This window comes from Hippoglossus hippoglossus, chromosome 5 (assembly GCF_009819705.1).
Source record: "Hippoglossus hippoglossus isolate fHipHip1 chromosome 5, fHipHip1.pri, whole genome shotgun sequence".
NCBI classification, from domain to species: domain Eukaryota; kingdom Metazoa; phylum Chordata; class Actinopteri; order Pleuronectiformes; family Pleuronectidae; genus Hippoglossus; species Hippoglossus hippoglossus.
In genome coordinates, this window is record NC_047155.1 from 13739008 (window position 1) to 13761983 (window position 22976).

The following is a 22976-nucleotide window of genomic DNA, read 5'->3' on the forward strand; positions in this document are numbered from 1 at the left end:
TGGCTATAAATTTAAAAGACCGTCCAAACTAAATTTTAATTAAATTAAAACCGTAAATAGCAATTAAGGCCTTAAGAAGAGACTTGAAAGAAATTACTGAGTCACCTGACCTGATTTCCTCAGGCAGATCGTTCCAGAGCCTCGGCGCCTGGACCGCAAAAAGACTCTGTCACTGTCAGTTTTCAGCTGGGAGTCTGGGACAGATAGCAGGCCTCTGCCCAAGGATGTCAATGTATGAGCCAGTGATTAGGGTTCTAAAAGGTCAGATATATAAGAGGGAGATAAAAGCCATGAAGAGGTTTATAAGTAATCAATAAAATCTTAAAATCAGCCCTAAAACATACTGGGAGCCAGTGTTAAGAGGCTAATAAGTGACGAGTGACGCCATGAGTGACGCCATGAGTGATTTTACTATTGGTGCTATAGATATACTTATATACTTTTACTTGTATATTTACAATTTTGAATACATGACTTGTTTATGTATATATGTGCCTGAAGCAAATTGTGCATCAGTGATGCATAGTCAACAGAATACATGACAAAGACCAGTGTACTAACACAACATAAACTAATGCACTCAAATGCTTTCCATATATCGCACATGATCACTAAAAAGTCCCCAAAAGTACCATAAAAGTCTCAAAAAAAGAATGCATCTCAATAGGAAATTCAAACAAGCATTGTCAGAAATCGGGAATTTCTGACTGGTGAATGAAATAAACGTGATTGGCAGATTCAAATAGAATAAAGTTGACCAATTGGGTGGGCAGAGCAAAAATTCGTCTGGGCTTTGCCCACCCCTGCCCACTTCTAGATCCGGGCCTGCTATTAGCTCCACCTGCACAGGTTTGAAACCCATTTAGTTTTGGTTTAGCCCCACCTCCCCTGACATACTCTATCCTACAGTCACGTGTAAATGTCAGTGAATAGGATGAATAGCTGATGCATATAGGAGCTGGAATATAAACACCCTCAGTGAATGGTTGGTGATTTCCTCTCAGCATCATTATTAGGTGAGATCCGGTGCAGGCCGCAGCTCCTCCTGTCAGCTGCCACTAGTGGTGATGCTGCTGCTCCCTGGTGTGTAGAGGAGGAGAGAGAGCGTGTCCGCTGCCCAATGACAGCGCAGGATGCTGAGAGAGGCAGAGAGAGGCTGCCAGGGTGAATGGAGGCGACAAGATGCCGTCTGGAGCGGCAGAGGAGAGGAATTAACATCGATAAAGGTACGTTTCCTCCTTTGATTCCTCTCCCACTCTGCATGATTGTCATTACAGAAACTCGGACGCGTAAAATCCCTCGAGTGTCCTCTGGTTTTTTGAGCGTTTTGTGTGGGGAAAAAAAAGCAAAGGCTGTGCGCGTTACAAAAAAAAAAAAAAATCTTTCTCGTATCGTGGTTGCACGGACACATCAGTCAGTCACCGGATACCGGAGCATTAGCATTTTAAATCCCTGTTTGGTGGATGGAGCAGCGGTGTGTTTCAAAATAAAGGTTTCAGCTCCATACAGGCTGATATTGCACTGGTGTGTTCAGGTGCATCCACCACGCTAGGAAAATGTAGGCCCTGCGAGCTGTCAAGTGCTCGGTCGTGCCTTCTTCTGCAGCATCACATGTAAATCTGCCTGCACACCCCACTGAAGACACTGAAGGACATATTTCCATTTAAACGAGGTGCCCACATGTCATTAAGATTTGTACAGGCCGTCTCACGTGTTTTGCCTGTTTATTCAGAGGACGTTTCTGAACCACAGCAGGAACCTGGTGTCCCTTTTTGGATTTTGCCATTTAAAACAGCACATTTACATTTTTCTCATCCAATCAACCATCTGAAGTCAGCGGGAGGCATATGGGCGAGCGTTGAGGCTCTGTAGTAGAATACAAGATGAGGATGAGGAGGCTGCATGTGTTGCACTTACCCAAGTGGCACTGCGCCGCACTGAGCCGGCTGGTATATAGACCAGGCTCCTTCTTTTCACATGACATTTCTCCATTATAAAGCTATTGTAAAGGCTATTTATAGAGGCCTCCTCTTTGTCAGCTCCAGACATGCGCTCTGACCTCAGACACTCCAAAGACCCTTGGTTTTATCCACTCCAGAAGAAGAAAATGCCGGCATGCTGCTGCCTCTCAAAATGTCATGAGTGCCTCATAGAGACCTCATGTCTCCTCGACCCCACTGACAGACTCAACCACGCCTGTGGTGAAATCTGTCTTTCTCTTTCTCACAACATCTGTATCCATTGTTTCCATACCACCGCTCTTTGAATTACCAGTGATCATTTCTTCTGGGGCCTGTATTGGCTTTTCCTGTCAGGGCCTGGTTACTGTAATTAATACCTGAGTAACATCAGCAGTGTGACTATTCAGAAATCGATCACAGCAACAGCTTAGGTTAGTATGTGGAAAAAGGTCCATGGGGGAAAAAAAATATGTGAAAAACTATGAAGGGCGTAACTTGAACACTGGTGGAGGGTTGAGGTCAAACACTCTGGATAGTTTCTAAATGATTATTTCTTATGCTTGATATGCCGTAGATATAATCACTATTTATATGTCATACTTGACAGATAATAGCACCCAGCTTGTAGCCAAGTAGCTACAATAAAGTCAGAGTTAGCAAGGTTATTCCTTGTTTGTACTGCAAATTAAATAAAATTGAGAAAACCAGCCATTTTATCATGTTTTAAAATTGTCAATATTTTTTCAATCAGTTTACATTGTGACTGTTGGGGGGGGTTGAACAGGTTGGTTTTGACTGGAGGGGCTACAACCCCCCTATCCCTCTATCGATAACGCTCTATAAAACTACACATAACAGCCTACAGCTGGTGTGTTACTGTGTTCAAATATGCATAAGCACCATTAACTGCACCTTCTCTCAGATTATCTAAGAACTGCAGGAGAGAGTGGGAGTAAAATAAAGTGCTGTAACTGACCTCTTCATTTGGCACAACCTGTGGTTCTCCAACATTATCACTGTTTCTGCAGAGAGCCTACAACACGTTGGTCACATCCCTCTGCCCAGCAGCCAGCATTGTGCTGCGGTGCTTTGTGGATCTGATACAGTGGTGAAATCCTTCAGTGCATATAAGAAATCTAGATTTAGAAAAGTGTAATGAGAAGAATCAAATGTTTTAATGTTATTAAAAAGGCAGATAAATGGGTGTAGAACATGACTGTGTGTATAAGAGATTTTTCCCTACGACTTCTTTAACGTATCGATGCCGACTGTGATAGTGCTGAAGATATAAGTCAAATAACTGATTAGTGAAGCAACAGACATTTTACTACATTTATCAAACAGAGAACTTATTTTATGTTGACCTTCGTTCTAAAAATGAAAGAATTTGCTGCCTTTTCTCTGATGTTTAATTAAATACATATATAGTGATTATATGCAGGTTTTGGACTAAGACAATAAATGTAATTTAAAGGCACCATGGGCGTTTTCAGTATTTTCTGGCATTGAAAGGAATACATGTTTTTAATGAATCAAAAAAATATATAAAGACACTGACTTTATTCAATTTAATTGTTCAAACCACAATGAATTCAATATTTTCATCCTGATGTTCCAAGACAATAGGAAATCAATCTGTAAAATGTGATTGTGTGAGAGTGTAGCCTCCGGATGGACAGAAAAACTGATTATAAAATAATTTATTACAGCTTGGACCTGATATAGCAGAAAATATTTCTGTCATATGATCCATTGTTATAGGTACAGTAGCTGACAGTGTAGATTGGCAGGAAACATGCAGAGTTGAGGGGGAGGACATGCAGCAAACATCTCCCTGCACGGGGGATGTTTTGGTCATATGGCACCTGTCCCAGATCACTGGCCCACCAGCACTGCACACTTGGCATAATTTTTTTTGAAACAAATGCAGCTATACAGGTGAATCACAGTTAGTGTCAGCTTTAATCTGTTCTTCAGGTTTCAAGAGAATAAAAGATGACGCGAGGAAGAAGCACAGGAGCCGAAGAGTCACGGCCCGGATCCCTGTTGAATCAGTGGTGACATGGAGGAAGTTTAAAAAAATGATGAAACCATATATAGTACGGCAAACAGAGTCAAACAAAAACTGACCCAAAGATGCTTAAAATGACTCAAAACAAGAGTAAAACAATTAAAAAGAGTATAAATAAATTTAAATTAAACATTCCCGAATGCTTTCAAAACCAGGACAGGTTTCGAGATGTATATAATATATATACTATAAATAATAAGTTATCCTTTATTATAAGATGTTTTTATTGTTTCGTTTGTGCTGCCCAGTGCGGCTTTTGCTTTTGGAGCAGACACAGCACTGACAGAGCCAGACCTCACAGACCTGCTGACCACTGATGATAAGAGCAGCGGTGTTTGTTGTTGCATATGTCCGCATATTAAAAATTTGAATTTCATTTGCCATGCATCTCTCAGAGGGATTATTGTTTATAGGCTACATCATGAACTTAAAATCTTGAAGACACGCACTGTACAAGCCTGATTTCTTCTGCTGTTTCATATCAAACATAAAATATGAATTTATATTTATATTTAGAGCCCCCATCCTATTTCTAGACACCTGTTACTTAATATGGCGAACTGAGATGACAGTGTCCCATGTGATCTCCTCTGCCAGGCTGCAGCGATTCGCCCCTGGCAAAGTGTTTCCTCACAGATGAGGATCCAGAAGTCTTCATACACTGAGAGCAGACGTGTGGACACATGCGTCTCTGTGGCACGAATCCTCTATTTCATCTGTCCCTCAAATTAAAACTAAAATAATTTACACAAAGTTAAAAACTTTGGGACAATAAGAGAGAGAGAGAGCACGTATAAAGCCTCCACACCTTCTCGTCACACTGTCACTCCTGCGTCACATGGTCTTTTTTACAGGATTTTTCCTTTTACCTTTTGGAAAGTTATGCTACTGAGGTGCTTTATCAGTGTTTGCCCAGACATAGTTACCATGGCAACTGGGCCTGAGAGCTAGAGGAGAGAAACTACCGTAGTTCACTTTGATTGAAGAATCTATTTTATTCCCTCACATGGTCCAATATTCATCTGCAGAGTCACAAAGTCTGTGGCTTAAACAGTCAACGTTTGTTGTTAAACATCTTTCTCTTTTAAAAAATCTCCCATAGTCTAATAATGGCACTGTCTAGCTTTAATAAATCATATACTCTGTAATATATATAGTGATATAGTGGCATGAAATGACAGAGCCATAATTACACATTAAAAATTTAGCATCTCATATCCCTTTCTCCTTTTGAATCGGAAGTAGCTCCACAATTTTACACATTTTTTGAATTTTTATTTAAATTGCGGCTTAATATCATATTTACTTACCTACCTTTTAAGATCTGTACAAAATACAATATGTTTTTTTCCTGTGTTCGAAGATTGACCTCAGTATAAATGTATACTCCACCCAGACGTCTGCACAGTCATACTGTGAATTTCAACACTAGAAGAAATTAAATCACTGCAAGTCTATTGTCTGTTTTAATTTGTAAGTGTTGCGATACAGTGCAGCAGAGGTTTTCTTGATGTCAAGTGCAATGGGCCTAATTACATTAAATGTCCGTCATAAATGATTTTTACTGCTCTGAGTTACATATATTGTCTTAATTGCATTGCTTGGTTCAACAGTGCTGTGTATTCACTGTAACAGTGTACCCTGTGCTTTTTAATAACCAATAATCAATCAAATGGCTTATGAATGATTAAACCTGTATGTTTCTGCAGATGATTAATTTAAAATAGATCAGTTTCTTCAGCATCTAATGAATTCAATAGTGCATGAATGTATTTATTTACTCCTATCCGAAGGAGCTGGGCATCATTGATCAGAACAGACAAATGTGTTATATACTGCATAGTGAGTGTATCATGTGTTTAATTAGTCCATTATTTAGCTGATGCACCCTGTGGTTGTAAAGCTGCTCTCTCTGTCCCGACTGTATCAGCAGAATTAATGGTGTTTGGATAAATATTGGTCAGTGTTAAATCCAGGATGATGCTGGGAAATTCATTTGGGCCATAAAATATGACATTTTGCTGCTAGTGTTGACTAATACAGTCCTGAAGCAAACCGAACTATATATACATTTACTGTGTAACACTTTACAGGACAAATCTATTTATTTTACTGAGCTCAGTTTCTGAAGGGAATGTAGTTTCTTTTACTGAGTCTAACAGGTGCTTCTCTCCTGTTTCCTCAGATCTGACTTTGATGTGCTCCAACTTTTAAGGCATGAAATAAGTCTCCCATGTGTGGTTCAGAGAGCACTCTCATTTCAGCGTGCCCCCGTTAAGGACCCTCTGGTGGCTACACCGCCGATTCACAGGACATGTACGGCAGTGCCAGAGCTGTTGGCCATATAGAGAGCAGCCCCGCACGGTCCCCGCGCCTGCCAAGGTCCCCCAGACTGGGCCATCGGAGGGCCAACAGTGGGGGCGGGGGTGGTGCGGGGGGCAAGACGCTCTCCATGGAGAACATCCAGTCCCTCAACGCTGCCTATGCCACGTCAGGGCCCATGTACCTTAGCGACCATGAGGGCGTGGGCTCCACTGCCACTTACCCCAAGGGCACCATGACTCTGGGTCGCGCCACCAGCCGGGCCATGTACGGGGGCCGCGTCACAGCCATGGGCAGCAGTCCCAACATCGCTTCCGTGGGGCTGCCCCACGCTGACCTTCTGTCTTACAGTGACCTGGGCTCCCTCTCCATGCTGCACGCCCACCACCACCACCACCAGGGGGTGCCCTCTGCCCTGCTGAGGCAGGCGGTGCGGAGCAGTGGTGGGGAGCTGCTGGAGATACAGGCCCAGTTCAGGGAGATGCAGAGGGAGAATGATCTGCTGCGCAGGGAGCTTGACCTGAAGGACAGTAAGTTGGGATCGTCCACCAACAGCATCAAGAGCTTCTGGAGTCCTGAGCTGAAGAAAGAGAGAATAATGAGGAAAGAGGAGGCTGCACGCACATCGATCCTGAAGGAGCAGATGAGAGTGACCCATGAGGAGAACCAGGTGAGACTCTAAGCTAATCCACCCATTACTGCAGTCAATTTCAGCTGCTGCTTGTTTCCTCCCTTTCTGTTTTTTTTAATTTTAAGTGTTGTCTCTTTCTGCTTTCACCGTTCTCTTATCTGCAGTAGACCACTGTCATCCCCGGCCCGACAGTTCACGGAATTACTGCAGTCAGTCATGTTTTTCAGTAATTGTGGAAACCTTTCTTGAGAGAGTTCTTTGTGCACATGAATATTTAACACACACTCTCTTCGCACAGATCTCCGACACAGAATCAATGTCAGAGACCACTTGAGCCACAGGAAATACAAAACCCTTTAATATAGTTTTCTCTAATCTTGTTTTTTGAAACACGTACTAATATGCAGAGCCTTGTGCATCATATGAAACCTTCATAATTTCTCCTCAATACAAACCTACTCTCAGTTGTTTCGTGATTAATTGAAAAGATGATGACTCTGCCAACACGTGAATTAAAGCTTTCTACAGTTTGACAACATTAACGCTTTATTTCCGTCTATTTTTCACGTTTTTATTTCAGATTGTTCACAGAGAGTGAGATGTCGAAAGGTTTTTGCTTTCCTCATTGTGTGGGTGTAGTCGTGGCCCAGTTAAATCAGTTACTGACAAGAGTAGGCACAAGGCCCAGAGACAAATGCCAAGGACACTTAAACACTCAATATCTGTCTTATACTCTCTCTCTCTCTCTCTCTCTCTCTCTCTCTCTCTCTCTCTCTCCCACTGTCTTTCCTTTACTTACTCAGACATTGACCATTTCTCTCCGTCTTCATTTGTCTTCATCGGAGTTTTAATCCAACAAAAAAGTCGAAAAATATCAACAGACAATGTGGGACTAACAATTCAATTCAGTTTGATTTATTTGTATAGCACCAAATCACATCATATATTATCTCAAGGCACTTTACATAGTAAGACCTTACATTTTTATAGAGAAATCCAACAGGTCCCACTATGTGCAAACACTTAGCGGCAGTGTACTGTCGAGAAAAAAACTCTATAATGATAGCAGCACCACTTAATTATAATAATAATAATACATTATTATTTCACCCATCTTTGAAATGCACAGTATATCACAGCAAATATAAGCTGAAGGTTTGCATATAAGTCTCTTGTTTTAGTTTGAAATTTCTGCTACAAGTAAACGTGCACAACAGACACCGAGGTATAGATTGTGGAATGGGTCAGCGTATTTCTCGACCGGCTGGATGAAGCTGTTTCTTGAGACAGGCTGTGGTGGCATGATGCAGCAAAATGCACGACGCCTTGAGCAACGTGAAAAGGCTGAATTTGACCAGCTGGTCGTGGTCTCGTGCCAGTCTGCGTTTCTGTCCGTCGGGTTGAGCGACGTCGTCTGACACGGAGCAGCCAGTAGGCCCCTCATTACTCAAAGCGGCAGACGCTGTCACTCCACTGTTCAAGGTCATAGCAGGATACCATTAGTGTGACCCTTAATTGAGACCCGCCTGTCCCTGTGCACGTCTGCCTGGATTTGTGTGTATGAACGTTCCCCGAATAGATTTTAGCCTTGTTATGTTTGAAGAGGCTTCAGTTTCCCAGCTTGTCCCTGAAGTAGTGTCATTCCGCTAAAGGGAACAATGCAGAGCTCTCACAATCCCATGATTTTACCTGGTGGCGATCCCCGGAGAGCGGCCAACGGTGCTTTGAGTCTTTTATATCTGTATGATTCATGAAAATGTATAAGGTCAGTGTTGTGGAAAAGAAAGAGTTCGAGCCAAGGCAGCGCTGCCACTGACAGGACCAGAGCCATTCATCATTTCACTTATCCCTTATGTTCAGTGCGATTAACCACTCAGAGTGATTCTTTGTGTAAAGAATATTTTTAGCCTGGCTTCGCACGCTGTAGGAGCTGAATGTGTCCAGCATGATGTGAGGCCGTGCAGTGTGGGCTTTTGTGCTCACTATAAAGAGAAGAGAGTTTGTGCCTTGTTACTGAAAATGCTCTTTTCTCTCTTGAGAGAAAGGCATCTTTACGTAAGCGCGTATACTTACAGTGGGGTGGTTTGGTCACACCCATCAGGCTGGTTGAGAGGCTGACTGAGGGGCAAATTGTCTCATTAATAATGGAGTAATTTCAGGCCAATCATTACATCTGTCTTCTAGCACCCTTAACAATTGCATCAGGTGCCCCAGGCCTCTATTGGCTTGAGCAAATGCCAAGCATTATTTATAAAAAAAAAGGATCTGGGAATAAATGATGCTGATTTTTTTTTATGCCACGTCTCCGGAAAAGAATGAAACCATTCAGGTATCAGACTCCACGGTGAGCGAAATACCAACTATTGCTTGCAGTCAACGGCTATGACTAAATGTAATGAATGGACTAGGCCTTTTTTTTGTGTGGCACACTTTTATAGACTGTGTAGCTGGCGTCTGTTATAAAACAGAACAGTTTGACTTCAGCCGAGTTTCTTGTCATGCTGAAGCTGGACAGGAGCTGCTCGAGGCAAGTGAGTGAGCTAGAGCGTAGCATGTCTGACTGAGTCATGACCACTGCTGCTTAGCCACCCAGTCAGCCTTCATCAACGCAACCCCCAAAATGGAGGCTGAGCTTCCCGTATCACTCCGCTTTGTCTGTACTGTAAGCTGCTGATTGTTCCACGTCAACGAGCAGTAAAAGTGTGAACATGTGAACACAGCATGACTGTTGTGTCCTACCAAAGGGCTGGGGGTTGGGCGTACAGCATATGGGAGCACACTGTAAATAAGGATGCATGTTTGTGTGGATATGTGTTGACCGTACAGTCTGCGGTGTGTGTGCACTGATGGTGAGCTGATGGAAATGTTTGCATTTGTGATTAGAGGTTTTACCTCGCTTTGTTGTTTTGCCAGTTAAAAATGTGAGTGCAGAGGTTTAGTCATCCTCAGTCTGTTTTGTGTGTGGGAGAGGTGAACACTTCAGAGGTAGAGTGAGCTATTCTACAAAAAGACTTGATATTTGAACTCACAGCAAAACAAATCTACACCTTTACCTGCAGTTCCTCGTAGTGGATGGAAGTGGAGACGCGTCGTCCATCTCTGTCTATGGGTGGAATTACCTGAAGCACAACTAACTGACACAGCATCCACAACACACCTGGAGAAAACTTAACTACAGTGAGAGAAGAGAGGACTTTTGTAGCCTAGCTAACGTTAGCAGTCTTAGAATTTCGAATAATGCATTAATCCAAATAAATTAAACCTAGCCTACTGTGCTTGTGTGGTGTTTTTAGGTGGCTATAAAACTCTCTGCCACATTTTAGAGACAAATGCCAAAGTTACTGCTGTAAAGCTTGCTTGCAGAGAGGACGGGGCAGCTTCTCAGAGCCAGCACAGCTGCAAACTGTGATGCTGACAACTCTTCTACTATAGATAACAACATACCCCCTTTGCCCATCTTCCCTGATTTTTTTTTCTTTCCCCTGTCCTATTCCTGTCCACAAGCTGTTCCATCCAGGGCACAGACAGAACAGACAGCTGGCAGATATTTACTGAATTTGACAAAAAGGACATTGTATTAGAATTGCTTTTTCAAGCTTTAATGGAGAATGTTGATGTCTAGCTCTGTTTTGTCAGAGGCAAGCAAAGTTGCAGCTGTCATGTATACAGTACGTGATGGGCAGAGGTATTGATGTTTTCAGTAATGTCATAACATAGTGAGCCCGTATGGACACAGGAAGTATCATGTGAACAATCAAAGTGCCCGTGGATCCTGTTTGTGGCAACCACCCCCTCATCTAAGAACATAAGATGGCTGCTGCTTCAACCAGAGGCCAGGAGGTGAAGAAATGAAGAGTCCCTCTCCTCACTTCATGTCATATTGTTGAGATGAAATGAGGACCAGTGAGTCATTTACAGAGAGCAAGGCTGGTAAGTTTAAGATGGGAATGGAGAATGGAAGAACAAAGCAAAGGGGATAAGACTTGTTCCAGTCCACTGGTGTCTTTTTCTCCAGAACTGCACAGTTTTAGATTAATTCAGAGCAGGGACAACAGGGAAGAAATATCCATATGAATCCAATGGTGAAGAGTATATTCTTCTTTTACGTGACAAAAGTGGGCAAGACGTTGCATCCCTACATTCCCACTGCAACTTGTACTTTCTGGAATTGTATGTAAACACAGTATAGGGACACAGATGACTCTATTTGACATGATTTCATAGTCTAATCTAAATTAATAATAATTTGATGTGAAAGACAACGTCTATACTTGTCACTAGTGATTCAGCATTGTGAGCATAGGCTGTATATAGAGATAATGTGTCTCCACTTCCTCCTACTAAGAAAGTGAAGCCAAAATATCTTGGAAACGGGTGCTGCCATCTTGCGCTGATGGCATCATTTGGAGCGAGTGTCTGAGCAGTAGTGATTCTGGAGTGGAGACACTTTAACGAGGTCCCACCCATATACATGCTCGATCATGAGTCAGCCTCAGCTGTCAATCCTGTAGTTTCACCCTGTTTTTATAGCATCAAATAAATAATCAAAATCGAACTCGTAAGAAAATTAACACGTGAACATACATTAGCGTGAGAAGAACTACCTAAAATGTCAAGAATTATCTCTGAAAAAAATTATTTAGCAGGTACTTTGACTCTATAGTTTGGTCTCTAGTCAAATCTGCTAACATGGAGGAGACAGGGTTTATGACCTATATTGCAGCCAGCCACCAGAGGGCGATCAAGATGTTTTATTACTCTTGGTCTGAAGCTCTTAGTGACACGCTGTCAGCTGTAGGAATACAAGACATGACATACTGTACACTCAATATTTCTAGAATCAAGTGGAGTTTCCCAGAATAATATTTTGAACCATGTGTGTGGTGTTTGTGCAAATGTGAGAACCAAACGGTTCCAGTATATGCACCATATGCTGATACTGGCATTTAGTTCAAAGAAATGGGATGCATGGGGACCTTGAGGTTAGAGGAGCTGTGTTGGGACCTGGACTGGCAGGAAAAGAGTGAAAGAACGGCTGCCCACAGCTGCAGGTGTGTGGGTGGGTTAAATACTGAGGTCAAATTTCCAGTGTGAGTAAACATAGTTAAACAATGAAGGATCGTTCTTCTGCGTCACACAGAATTAGCTTGTCTGTAGACTTGTCATATTATAGTATCGATACAATAATAATGGTAATGATTCATCACCATCTTTATTATCACAGTATCAGTAGACTAATACAAATGCAGGCCTTTTCAGAAGTAATGCTGTCAATGCTGAAATGAAAAATGTGTGTGCGTGTGTGTGTGTTTGTGTGTGTGTGTGTGTTTGTGTGACCCTGAGTAATTGAAGGGAAGCCCAAGCATAGGGACCGGTCTTTGGCTTTATCAAGCTGAATAATGTTCAACTATTACAGTCGGCTGTTCTGTTCTATGAGAGCAGCTCAGAATATCTGCCAAGACACGTCCTATACTTTTCAGATGATAAACAGCAATATAAATGAAAGATATCATAAATCACCTTCTGCACACTGGGATGAACAATGAAAACTACTGTAAAAATATCATTTTGTATCTTGTTACTCCTTTGTGCTGCTCTGACTCTCAGATTTCTGCCTTCACACCATTCTCTTGCACTCTTTTAGCTGAGTGCAGATGAATAAATGCCACGTTTGTTGGCATGGCTGTGGGTGTAATTGCATATTGTCAGCCGTCACGACGTACAGCAGAGATCACGAACGGCTCCTCTGACTCAGTGGTTTGGAGCTGTCCATCTGGAACACCCACTCTCTTTAACACACATATATAACACACACACTATACCAGGTGGTGCACACTGCTTGTCTCTGTGCCTGATAAAAGAAATGAATGTCACCAGCTTTGTGTCTCAGTCTTCCACACACTGAGGCTTTAACATGACATCACTTCAGACTATGATGGTGAAGATTTTAAACATGTAGCTTCTGAGCTTTGTTGTGCATACGTTAAGCCTTGCATGGGCTGCAAACATCCCAAACATGCTGGATCTGTGATTTATCTAAATGTTAGTATACCTCGCTTTTCGTTATTTTGTTTCTGCACAACAGACGACGTCTCTCCTTGACTCGTGAAACCTCTGAAAGCTCATTTTGAGGATATGTAGCAGAAGAGAAGCTTGGGGACCACAGCTCGTATCCGCTGAGTCATGACTAACTCATAGGAACTAGAGTTTTGCTGTGGATGACAGGAGGATTTGGGAAGAATGGCCATATAGTCCCTTTTACCCACAGTGCAATTATGCAAATGAAAATCATTGGAGTGCCTCGTGCAGTTTAAATTCAATACAGCAGACTATTGATCAGGGCAGAGGGATGAAGCACTGATGAAAAAGGGAGAGGGAGCAGTGTCAGGGTTCAGCTATCAGCACGTCGATATTTTCAGGGATTTATGCTCTAACATGGTCGTCTTTTCTTGATAACTGTTTTTCTCTATAAATCATGTAGGAGGAAACCAATCAGGAAGGGTATATTAAATTATTTTATCTACATATATACATTTTAATTTCATCAAATATAATTCCATACATAAAGGGGAAAGCCTTGTTGTACAGTCGATACGTTGTAGGTTCAGACAGTGTGTAGATCCTGGCCTGGTAAGTTATGGAAGTGTGAGTAATTGATGGCATGTGCATGCAAATGAAAGGATTACGAAAGGAGTCACTCAGTGTGAATGTTAATTGTATGAGTCGTCTTCTGTGCTGGACCAAATGCTTGTGACTCACATGAGGGAGTGTGACACAAACTGTTGAAGATGGCAGCTTCTCGCAGTCAGCTGAAAACTCATCAGCTCTCCCTGCTAACACAAACACTGCCCTCTCATGGCCAGAAGAGCACATGCTTCACATGACAGCATCGCGCCTTGTGCACTGTGGAAGTGCAACAAAGAATGTCAGAGGGATGAAAAACGGATTCAGATTTTTGTTTTTCGGTATTTGTCATGTGTCAGTATTGATACACTGCTAATTTCCATAGGAGAGAGATGTTTGACCAACAATCCAAACCCAACAATATTCAGTTTTACAGTTACACAAGAAAGAAAAGCTGAAAATATTCACATTTGAGGAGCTGGAACCAGATAACGTTGATGGTTTTGCTTGAGAAATGACATAAATGGTTAATCATTTATGGTTATCGCTTAATTTTCTTGGCTTGCAGTGATTGATTGGAGCCGTTTTAAAGCTTTTTCAAACCTTTTATTCATCTCTCTCCAGAAAGGTCATCTTGATGAAGTCATAGTTTGTCTGTAAGTGTAATCGACTTTTTTCATGGCAGACATTTTGACTCGTCATTGCAGGAAAAGTGAAACACATTTAGTTCGCTAGACGGGACTGGATACCTCCATTAAGGCCCAACAGTCTCCTTGTATATATCAATCCCCTAAATATGCCGGACCTTTCTCATCCAGATCCATTTATTATGTTTGAGGAATGAAGGGAAATGTTGAAAGAACCCCCGTCTCACAATGTTAACAAAAGATCTGCAGTAAACTGTTTTGGTATCTTTCCTGACCGATAGCACATCCCCCAACTAACAAACTGACAAACACAGATGAAAACATAACCTTCTTGTCGGAGGCTCGGTTCCACCTTATGTCCCAGGAAGTCATGACAGGGAGTGTGGACGGAACCCAGACCCAGGATCCAGCTCATATGGGAAACAGTCATTATTGAGTGTATTGATTCCACATGTGCTTCTCCTGCTGCGACAAACCAACATGTCTGCTTTGACAAAGGTCCACTGTGAATGAACTGTACTGACTGAGGCCTGAACACAGACTTACAAGTGTCTCTCATCATCCGTCTCTGTTGCATCATGCTCTGACGCCCTGTTTTTACCATACATTTGTTTTTTCTGTTCATTCTGCCAATTCTCTGCAGCTGCTTGATGCCAGGAGAACCAAGGTTTGTCCCTATGTTTGCACCACGTTCTGCGTGCACAACATAGAGTCACCTTCAGTGTGGCGTGTTTTTTGGCGTGACACCTGGCAATCCCTTTGTACCTTTCAAGCCTCCTCTCCTATGATTCCCGTAAAAAAACCCCAAGGGGACGTCAAAGATTTTCAGCACCTTAGTGTACCTCGTTGTACGGTGGCCGAGACGCCTCACAAAAGCCCAATATTGGAAAACACAAAGGCAAAAGCCAGAACCCAACTGCAAAAGCTACAACGCGAAGGCAAACGCCACAATACAACCAATGCCACAACAGAAGCACAGACGCCACAACACAACTGCAAAAGCCTCAACACCAATGCAAAAAACCACACAATGGACTCACAACCACAGCGGAAGTGAGTGACAATGGATGTTGACCATGAATTGAGCAGTAACTTACTGCGACCAAGTCATGGATGTTTGGGTCAAGTGAGGAATTGATTGTGAAAACCAGGACAAGTCAGTTGCTGCTTTAAATGAGATGCCAGTCTATTTGATGTGTTACAGTACAGGTGCTTGGATCATGCAAAAAGAAAAAAATTAACCTCTACCGTAACACCTCTAATAGACAAGCATCTCAATTTAAGCGCAGATTGGTTTGTCCAGGTCTTCACAAACGACAGCTCACTTGACCAGTAAGTAACTCTGCATGTTTCATTGTCAACATCTGTTGGTTGTGTTCCATTGTGTGGCTTTTGCATTCATGCTTTCCATTAATGCACCTGTGGGAGACGTCTCGGCCACTGTATCCTTGTCCTGTCAACCCTCATATGTTTCCCCACAAACACTGTGGAACTGGATCAATTTGTTTGATTATCTCGAACCGGACACATCTGGTGCTCCATCTCCCTGTTGTATCCCAAACCCAACAATCCCAGACAGCCTGTAAATGTTATTTCAGTGTAAGAAACTGTTTCCTCTCCTTTAAATCCTTACTGGGCCATTTTCTGGACATGGATTGATCTGTTATTTTCTCTGGAGAGTTCTGCAAGATGAACATTTCAACAGGAAAACTGAGCCCAAGTCAGTCTTTGACAGAAACTGGCCCCTTGGTCCTAACTCTGTTTCCCTAAACCCTGAACCGACACCACTACACACAATTTAATATGTTAGAACAAATAGTGTGTGTTGTGCTTTATTTTGTTCCGGACACACACAGATTCACAAACCTGCTCACTTTATCTGGATATGACTTCCTCTCTACTGTGTGTGTATTGTAGGTTCTGGTTTTACCGTCCAAGAAGTGTCCACTTCCACCAATGGTAACGGCACAATATCTGTACAGTATTTGTATCCAGTATTTGTGTACTAAACACTTTTAAGGGTACTGATCGAATTACGTCCGCACAACCAAGCACTGAATCACGTCGGTAACAGAGCTAGCTAACTCATCTGTTTTACTCCAGGAGGTGAAATGACATTTTCTGGTATTACCGAGAGAGCCAAGTACAGAAAAAAGTACCGTAGTGTACCGATACTGAATTCTGAACTGTTACCGAATCAATTCAAATGTGGACTGCTCCCAACCCCTCTGCTATACAAGTATCGGTATAATCACAATATTCATGTAGCCTATCCGAGAACAAAGACCTGTCCTGTGCTGCAGGAAAGACATCAGGGTGGTCTTCTGCTTTGATTGGAAAGTTAACAACCCCCATTAATACTGCTCATTTTTATAAGCACAGAGCAGCAGACTAAAAAGTCTATGTGTTTGACAGTTGTAGTTTATTTCAATCATCAATATATTTTATCAGTAAGTAGTTAATTCGTACTGTAATGCCAGGGAACTCAGATTTTATTTTTTATTCCAGGATAATAAAAAAAGGATTTCTTCTTTCACATGATACCAAAGAAACAATTCTTTCAGTTGTTAACTGTCCTCTTTACTTGTAAATGTATCTTAAGGTAAGTCATGTGTTTCTTCCATGTTTAACCCACTGTAGCATTTTTCCACAGAAACATGTGAAACAGCATTCTGAAGTGTGTGTTAATGTGTGATTACCTTCATGTGTGGTATTATCAGGAGAAGCTTTTTGTGTTTATTCCTTAAATTAATTTCAATGATTATTGCGCCTCGGTGTGTTTATGTTTGTGTGTGTGTGTCCATCAGCATCTCCAGATGACCATCCAGGCGCTGCAGGACGAGCTGCGCACACAGCGGAGACCTGAACCACCTGCTGCAGCAGGAGGGCGGCAACCGCTCCGGTTCGATCACTTCACCACCATCGAGCTGACAGAAGATAAACTTCCGTCGGCTGCAGGCAGAACACGACCGGCAGGCCAAGGAGCTCTTCTTGCTGAGAAAGACGCTGGAGGAGATGGAGCTGAGGATCGAGACACAGAAGCAGACACTGGGTGCCAGAGACGAGTCCATCAAGAAGCTGCTGGAGATGCTGCAGAGCAAAGGGCTGCCCCCGGGCAGGGCGTCCGAGGAGGAAGAGCATGAGAGAGCCAGGCGGATTGCCGAGGCAGAGGCCCAGCTGGGACACCTGGAGGTCATTCTGGATCAGAAGGAGAAAGAGAACATCCATCTACGAGAGGTACTATATTCTGTGACCTAAGTTATGTTGATATATATGTACCTTTCTCATCTCAGACCTTAGGAGCCAACTGTGATGAATTCACTGTTAAAGATAAAACTGTTTTATATGTTGTAGTCACTAGAGGGCAACACTGCCTGTCACAAACTCCATATGCTCCACTCTGCTGCTTAAACTGTAACAAACTAAAAACTGCTGAACACCTCAGCAGTGTTATGTGTTAAGATGAACTTAAAACACATGTTTATTTTTCGTAAACGTACAGGTGCTATTTAACATTGTGTCTTCTCTATAAGGAACTGCACAGAAGAAATCAGCTTCATCAAGATCCAGGCAAAACCAAGGCCCTGCAGACCATCATTGAGATGAAAGTAAGAATCTAATCAAATACAGCACTCCACAGAAAAAGAAAAGATAATCGTTCAATATTTTTTCTTCAATTAATAATAATTACGTTTGTTATCCATCTGCAATCATTTTCATTTATGACGTTTTATGTGAACGTGATCTTGTACTTCACTGCTGCGTTTCTAAATTTAGGCCTTCACTGATGTTTCACTCACTCTGTTGTTGTCATTGTGATCTTCAGCAGCTGAGTCAATAGTCAACACTGTCACATTTCTCTATCTCAAACACACACACACACACACACACACACACACACACACACACACACACACACACACACACACACACACACAGTGTCACAAAGCAGTTGTGTAAACATGAACAAGAATACATTTTACTGTTAGAACATTTCGGTTTTATATGTTGCTCACTGAACAGGTACAGAAATCAGTCGCACCAAACTGCAACACACTGGTTTCATGACACATCTAGTGTTTATAATTACATTTTTCAACATTACAGATTATCTCATTGTATGCAGCTTTTCCATGTACAGAACTTTGTGTAAAGATTCTGAGGACGCAAAAATATATCAGAGCTGAATTACAGCAAAATTAAGTACAAGATATTTGGACTTTTCTGTTTGATGTAATCTGATCGTGCAGGTCTTAAAATGGCATCTTGGATTTTGAATAATTCACTCCAAAGCAAATAGTGTAAGAATATGATTGTAATACTTTTTATGTAACTTTGAAGCTTCAGGGGAGATTTAAAAGCCATTTAAATATTGGGACAAACATTCATATTCATTTAAGATGATGGGTTGCAATTCTCCGACCACCATTATCAGCCGTGAGTTATTATCTTAATTTTCCCACACAGTCATATTCAACTCTGGAATGCAGCTGCCGAGCCGTATGTAAATTATTTATAATATGCCTGTTCAGATCAGCACTTTGTTGTGCTGGCAGCTGTGATTTCAGCAGCAGGCCGGCTGTAAGACTCTTCCCAGCCTCACTGCAGAGGCTGACATCACTTCCTCAAAATAAATCATGACTCATCGCGAGCTGACCCAGCCCCACTCACTTGGCCTGGGTGCAGGCCTCAGGCCCCCCCCCCCCCCCCCCCCCCAACGCGATCATGTGACATCTGTGTCTGGGGATCCGTGTTGCATTAGGCATACATAGCAAGGGAGGCATGAAGACCCGCCTCCTCCTCCTCCTCCTCCGCCTCCTCTCCCTCCTGTGCTGTGCAGGAAGCCCCTGCATCTCTCCCCTCTCCTCTCTCCCCTCTGCTCTGTTGATGCTGAGTGAAGCATGAATTTATCCCCACCCTCCCTCCCTCCCTCCCTCTGTCTCTCCCCTACATCCCTCCGCCCTCTCCTGCTCCTCACTCACCAGAGACAGTGCACAGCATATAGCCTCCCTGCTGCTACCATGGAAACAGGTGTGGTTGTTTATGACAGTGAAAGGCCAGTATGCAGGGAGACAGAACGAGAGACACAGATACAGGGAAAGAGAGCTGAAGAGCCAGGTTTACTGAGCAGGTCGATGTACCAGTGATTTTCATGTGGATCGGAATAAAAAACCTACCTCTTTTTGAGGTATGCTGTCTTGGTGTCTATCGCAGCAATGTTAGTTCACTGACGTTCGTCTCGTAACACGGAGTCAGAGATAGATGCAGCGACAGGGCGAAGCGCATGCACATGTACACCGCTCACGATTAAAACCCTCAGATGCTCCTCTGGTTGTCCATCGTTCCTCCCTACGACACATTACCCAGGCTCCTCTACAGTGGGGGGGGGGGATGACTGACCCAGCTAACGGCCACAAGTTCATAAGTTCAGAGCCACTATGTGGAGAGAAGGAGGGACACAAAAAGAGAGAGAGGGAGAGACAGAGAGAGAGAGAGAGAGACAGGAAGAAGAAAGATTGCTCTGTGCTCTGCTGGAGAGGGAGATGGACCATGGCTAATCTTAAAGACGTTGTATTATTATTTAAAAGCCATGAAGCTAAAGCTGCACTCGTAGTCGCAGTCCAGAGACTGGTTTCTGCATTGATCTGCAAGCAACTACGGCGAAAGCAACTACAGCTTGTTACTTTTCTTCCTTTGCCTCCACACGTTTCTCTCCGGTCCGGCTAATCTCTCCGTGCTGGATGTGCGCTCAGTATTTCCTAATGGTGATTAATCCTCTGTGCTGCTGCGAGGAGCTGGGTAGAAAGATTCTGATTTCAGCGACAGATGCTGCAGTTTGCTCTCAGCTACACCAGCTTCTCTTTATCTCACTCTGCACTCTCTCTATCCTCTCCATCTCTTCTTGTGGCTTTCTGTTTGTCTCTCGTCTCTAGTTCAGGTTCATTTGCAGCATGCAAGTTGTGCACATGCCAGTCAGCGTTTTGAGGTGTGTCTCCTCTGCGTGTTTGTGTGCAGGACACCAAAATTGCCTCTCTGGAGCGCAACATCCGAGATCTGGAGGATGAGATCCAGATGCTGAAGGCGAACGGCTTACTGAACACAGAGGACAGAGAGGAGGAGATCAAGCAGATGGAGGTCTACAAGAACCACTCAAAGTTCATGAAGTCCAAGGTAAACACACGTTTGCGTCATGCATGCTCACCTAGAAGTGCAGGTCCGGTGAATATATGACTGAAAAAACATGCTGGAGTTACAGAAAGCTGTGTGCAGGGAGCAGCATACTAAGTGAAGCTGATGTGAAACTTAAATTAGCTGCTTTTGCATTCGGTGTCATTAGCAAAAGTGTCTTGCTGGCAACAATCTGAGATGCGTCTCTGCTGTTTTTTTCCGAAAGCTTCAGTGTGGAGAAACCAGGCAAAATCAGCAAGTGCATGCTGGGCTATAATAAAATACATTTCCTTAATTACGTACGAAATCTTATTTTATTTCTTTATTCGTCCGCTGCCAACATTCGTCGGTGATGTGCATAATGTTCAAAAACTAAAGTGTACGTCTGCAAATAAAGTCAGAGTTTATGTTAAAGCGAGTTTTAGTTTTCAGCGGTTTCAGCCCTTCCCCATGACCACATGGTAATCTGTGTCATCCCCAAGCCTTCAGGATACATAACCACCTGCAAACTGTGATTGTGTAATAGGTGTAGCGGTGAGCGTCTGTTGCTCGTACGTCTCTCCGGAGCTTTGACTTTGTGTTTACATACCGCTCCTCATATTAGCCGACCAGGCACAGTTTAGTTTTTTCTATTTTTAGACCCCTTTTCATCAATCATGAATAGAGATGATGTATAATATATGATGAATGCAGGGGGAGTCAGTCCAAATGCATTTTTGATGAGCGAAAAAAAGCGTGTTGATGAAAATAGTGTAAAAGCTGCGCTGCCTGAAAGGAGGTTTTCCTCTCTCCGTCACACACAATGCTGAAACAATACAACGCTAATGTATTGGGTGTGTTTGCCATGTCGCGTGCAGATTGACCAGCTGAAGCAGGAGCTGTCGAAGAAGGAGTCGGAGCTGTTGGCGCTGCAGACCAAACTAGAGACCCTCAACAACCAGAACTCTGACTGCAAACAGCATATCGAGGTGCTCAAAGAGTCTCTCACTGCCAAGGAGCAACGTGCTGCCATCCTGCAGAACAGAGGTCTGTTGATACACAACCTAACAATACACAACCGCACAAACAGTTTCATTCCTCCCAAACCAGACGGAGCAAATAAGAGGCCTGCCGCAGACCAGAGGCTTATTAATGCAGATCACATCTGCTCTTACTCACTGTGGAGACTTCAAACTAACTGAACTGTGACACAGGGCAGCAGCAAATGAAACAGTGATTCTGAGTCTGATAAACACGCACTAACAACAACTGATTAATACTCAGTGCCTGTGTTCTTACTGCCGCTGTACAGACATTCAGTTAGAATGAAAAAAATAGTTTAAATCACTTCTAATGAATGCAGCTATTTTTTAGCTTTAAGGGTTTTAGGGTTATATTGAAGAAAAGAAATTCTGAGATTTTGTGAAAAAAGTCATAATATTACAAGATTTTCCCATAAAATTCCAATTTTTTTCCTTCTTATATTGCGACTTTATTCTTGTAAAATTAAAACTCTATTTTAAAAAACTAGGAAGTATTCTAATCTTGTAAAACTTCCCTCTTGATTTTCTCGAAATATTCCGACTCTATTCTCAAAATCTCCGTCCTCCGTCGTACATAACAACTTTAGGTTTTTCCAAATTTGTCATGTTTAATAATTCTTGTCGAGCAGTTTTTCTCTATTAGAGTCAAATTTTAAGTTGGCTCCCTGTATGGACTTGTTTCGAGTGTCTGTGGCTGTGTCGTGCTTCAGGTGGATGCTCTCCGTCTGCGTCTGGAGGAGAAAGAGTCCTTCCTGAACAGAAGACCAGCAGCTGCAGGACCTGACGGCGGAGAAGGGCACTCTCGCTGGAGAAATCAGGGACATGAAGGACATGCTGGAGGTCAAAGAGCGGAAGATCAATGTCCTGCAGAAGAAGGTGAGAGTCGGAGGTGAAGAAAACCTCTCAGTTATTCTTTCTGCGTTATCATTTAGCAGGTTTAGTCGTACATTTAGAATAAGTGATGAAGGGAGTGATATATTCTGTGTCCTGGACTAAACCAGTCAGTGAAACACACAGCACCGTGGTTACTCTCCATTAAGAGTGAGAGAGTCTCTCTCGCTCTCTGGGGGAAAGTGTCCATAGAAAGACAGCAAGAAGATATTTCTGCCTCACTGACTCTAGTGTGTGTGTGTGTGAGTGAGTTTGTGTGTGTGTGTGTGTTCGTGCTATAAATAGCCACAGAGTGTTACTCTCTCTCTCTCACCCTGACATGCTCACCCATTCTCTTTGCATTTTCTCTCTTGTTCTATCACACCTCCTCTCCCTTATCATTCCACTTTTTATCTCTCTCTTTGTCACCTCTCTAAATTTCCAAACCTTTTGTCTTTCATCTGATGTTGTATTTGGTTTAGTTTCTCGTTATCTCATTCCATGATATTCATTTGAATTAGATCCATACAGTAAGTTTTTAACAATAGCCGTAAAGTCCCCTTGTTAGGATTTTTGTATTTCTCCCTTTCTTTTAGTTTGACATGCAGCTTTTTGTCCATTTTAAAAATCACTAGAGTAGGATTTTTATTTGGATTGGCA

The 22976-nt window shown here is 42.7% G+C and overlaps 1 protein-coding gene across 1 annotated transcript in view; it reads left to right on the plus strand.

The window, feature by feature from the left end:
* Nucleotides 1-885: 885 nt before the first annotated feature.
* The window catches only part of erc2 (ELKS/RAB6-interacting/CAST family member 2), a 36568-nt gene continuing 14477 nt past the window's right edge, over nt 886-22976 (plus strand). Inside the window, 9 exon segments of the mRNA XM_034584925.1 lie at nt 886-1226; nt 6218-7024; nt 17064-17114; nt 17116-17493; nt 17790-17864; nt 20272-20427; nt 21282-21445; nt 22153-22209; nt 22211-22322. Coding sequence (XP_034440816.1) covers nt 6347-7024; nt 17064-17114; nt 17116-17493; nt 17790-17864; nt 20272-20427; nt 21282-21445; nt 22153-22209; nt 22211-22322 — 1671 coding nt within the window. The 5' untranslated portion in view covers nt 886-1226; nt 6218-6346.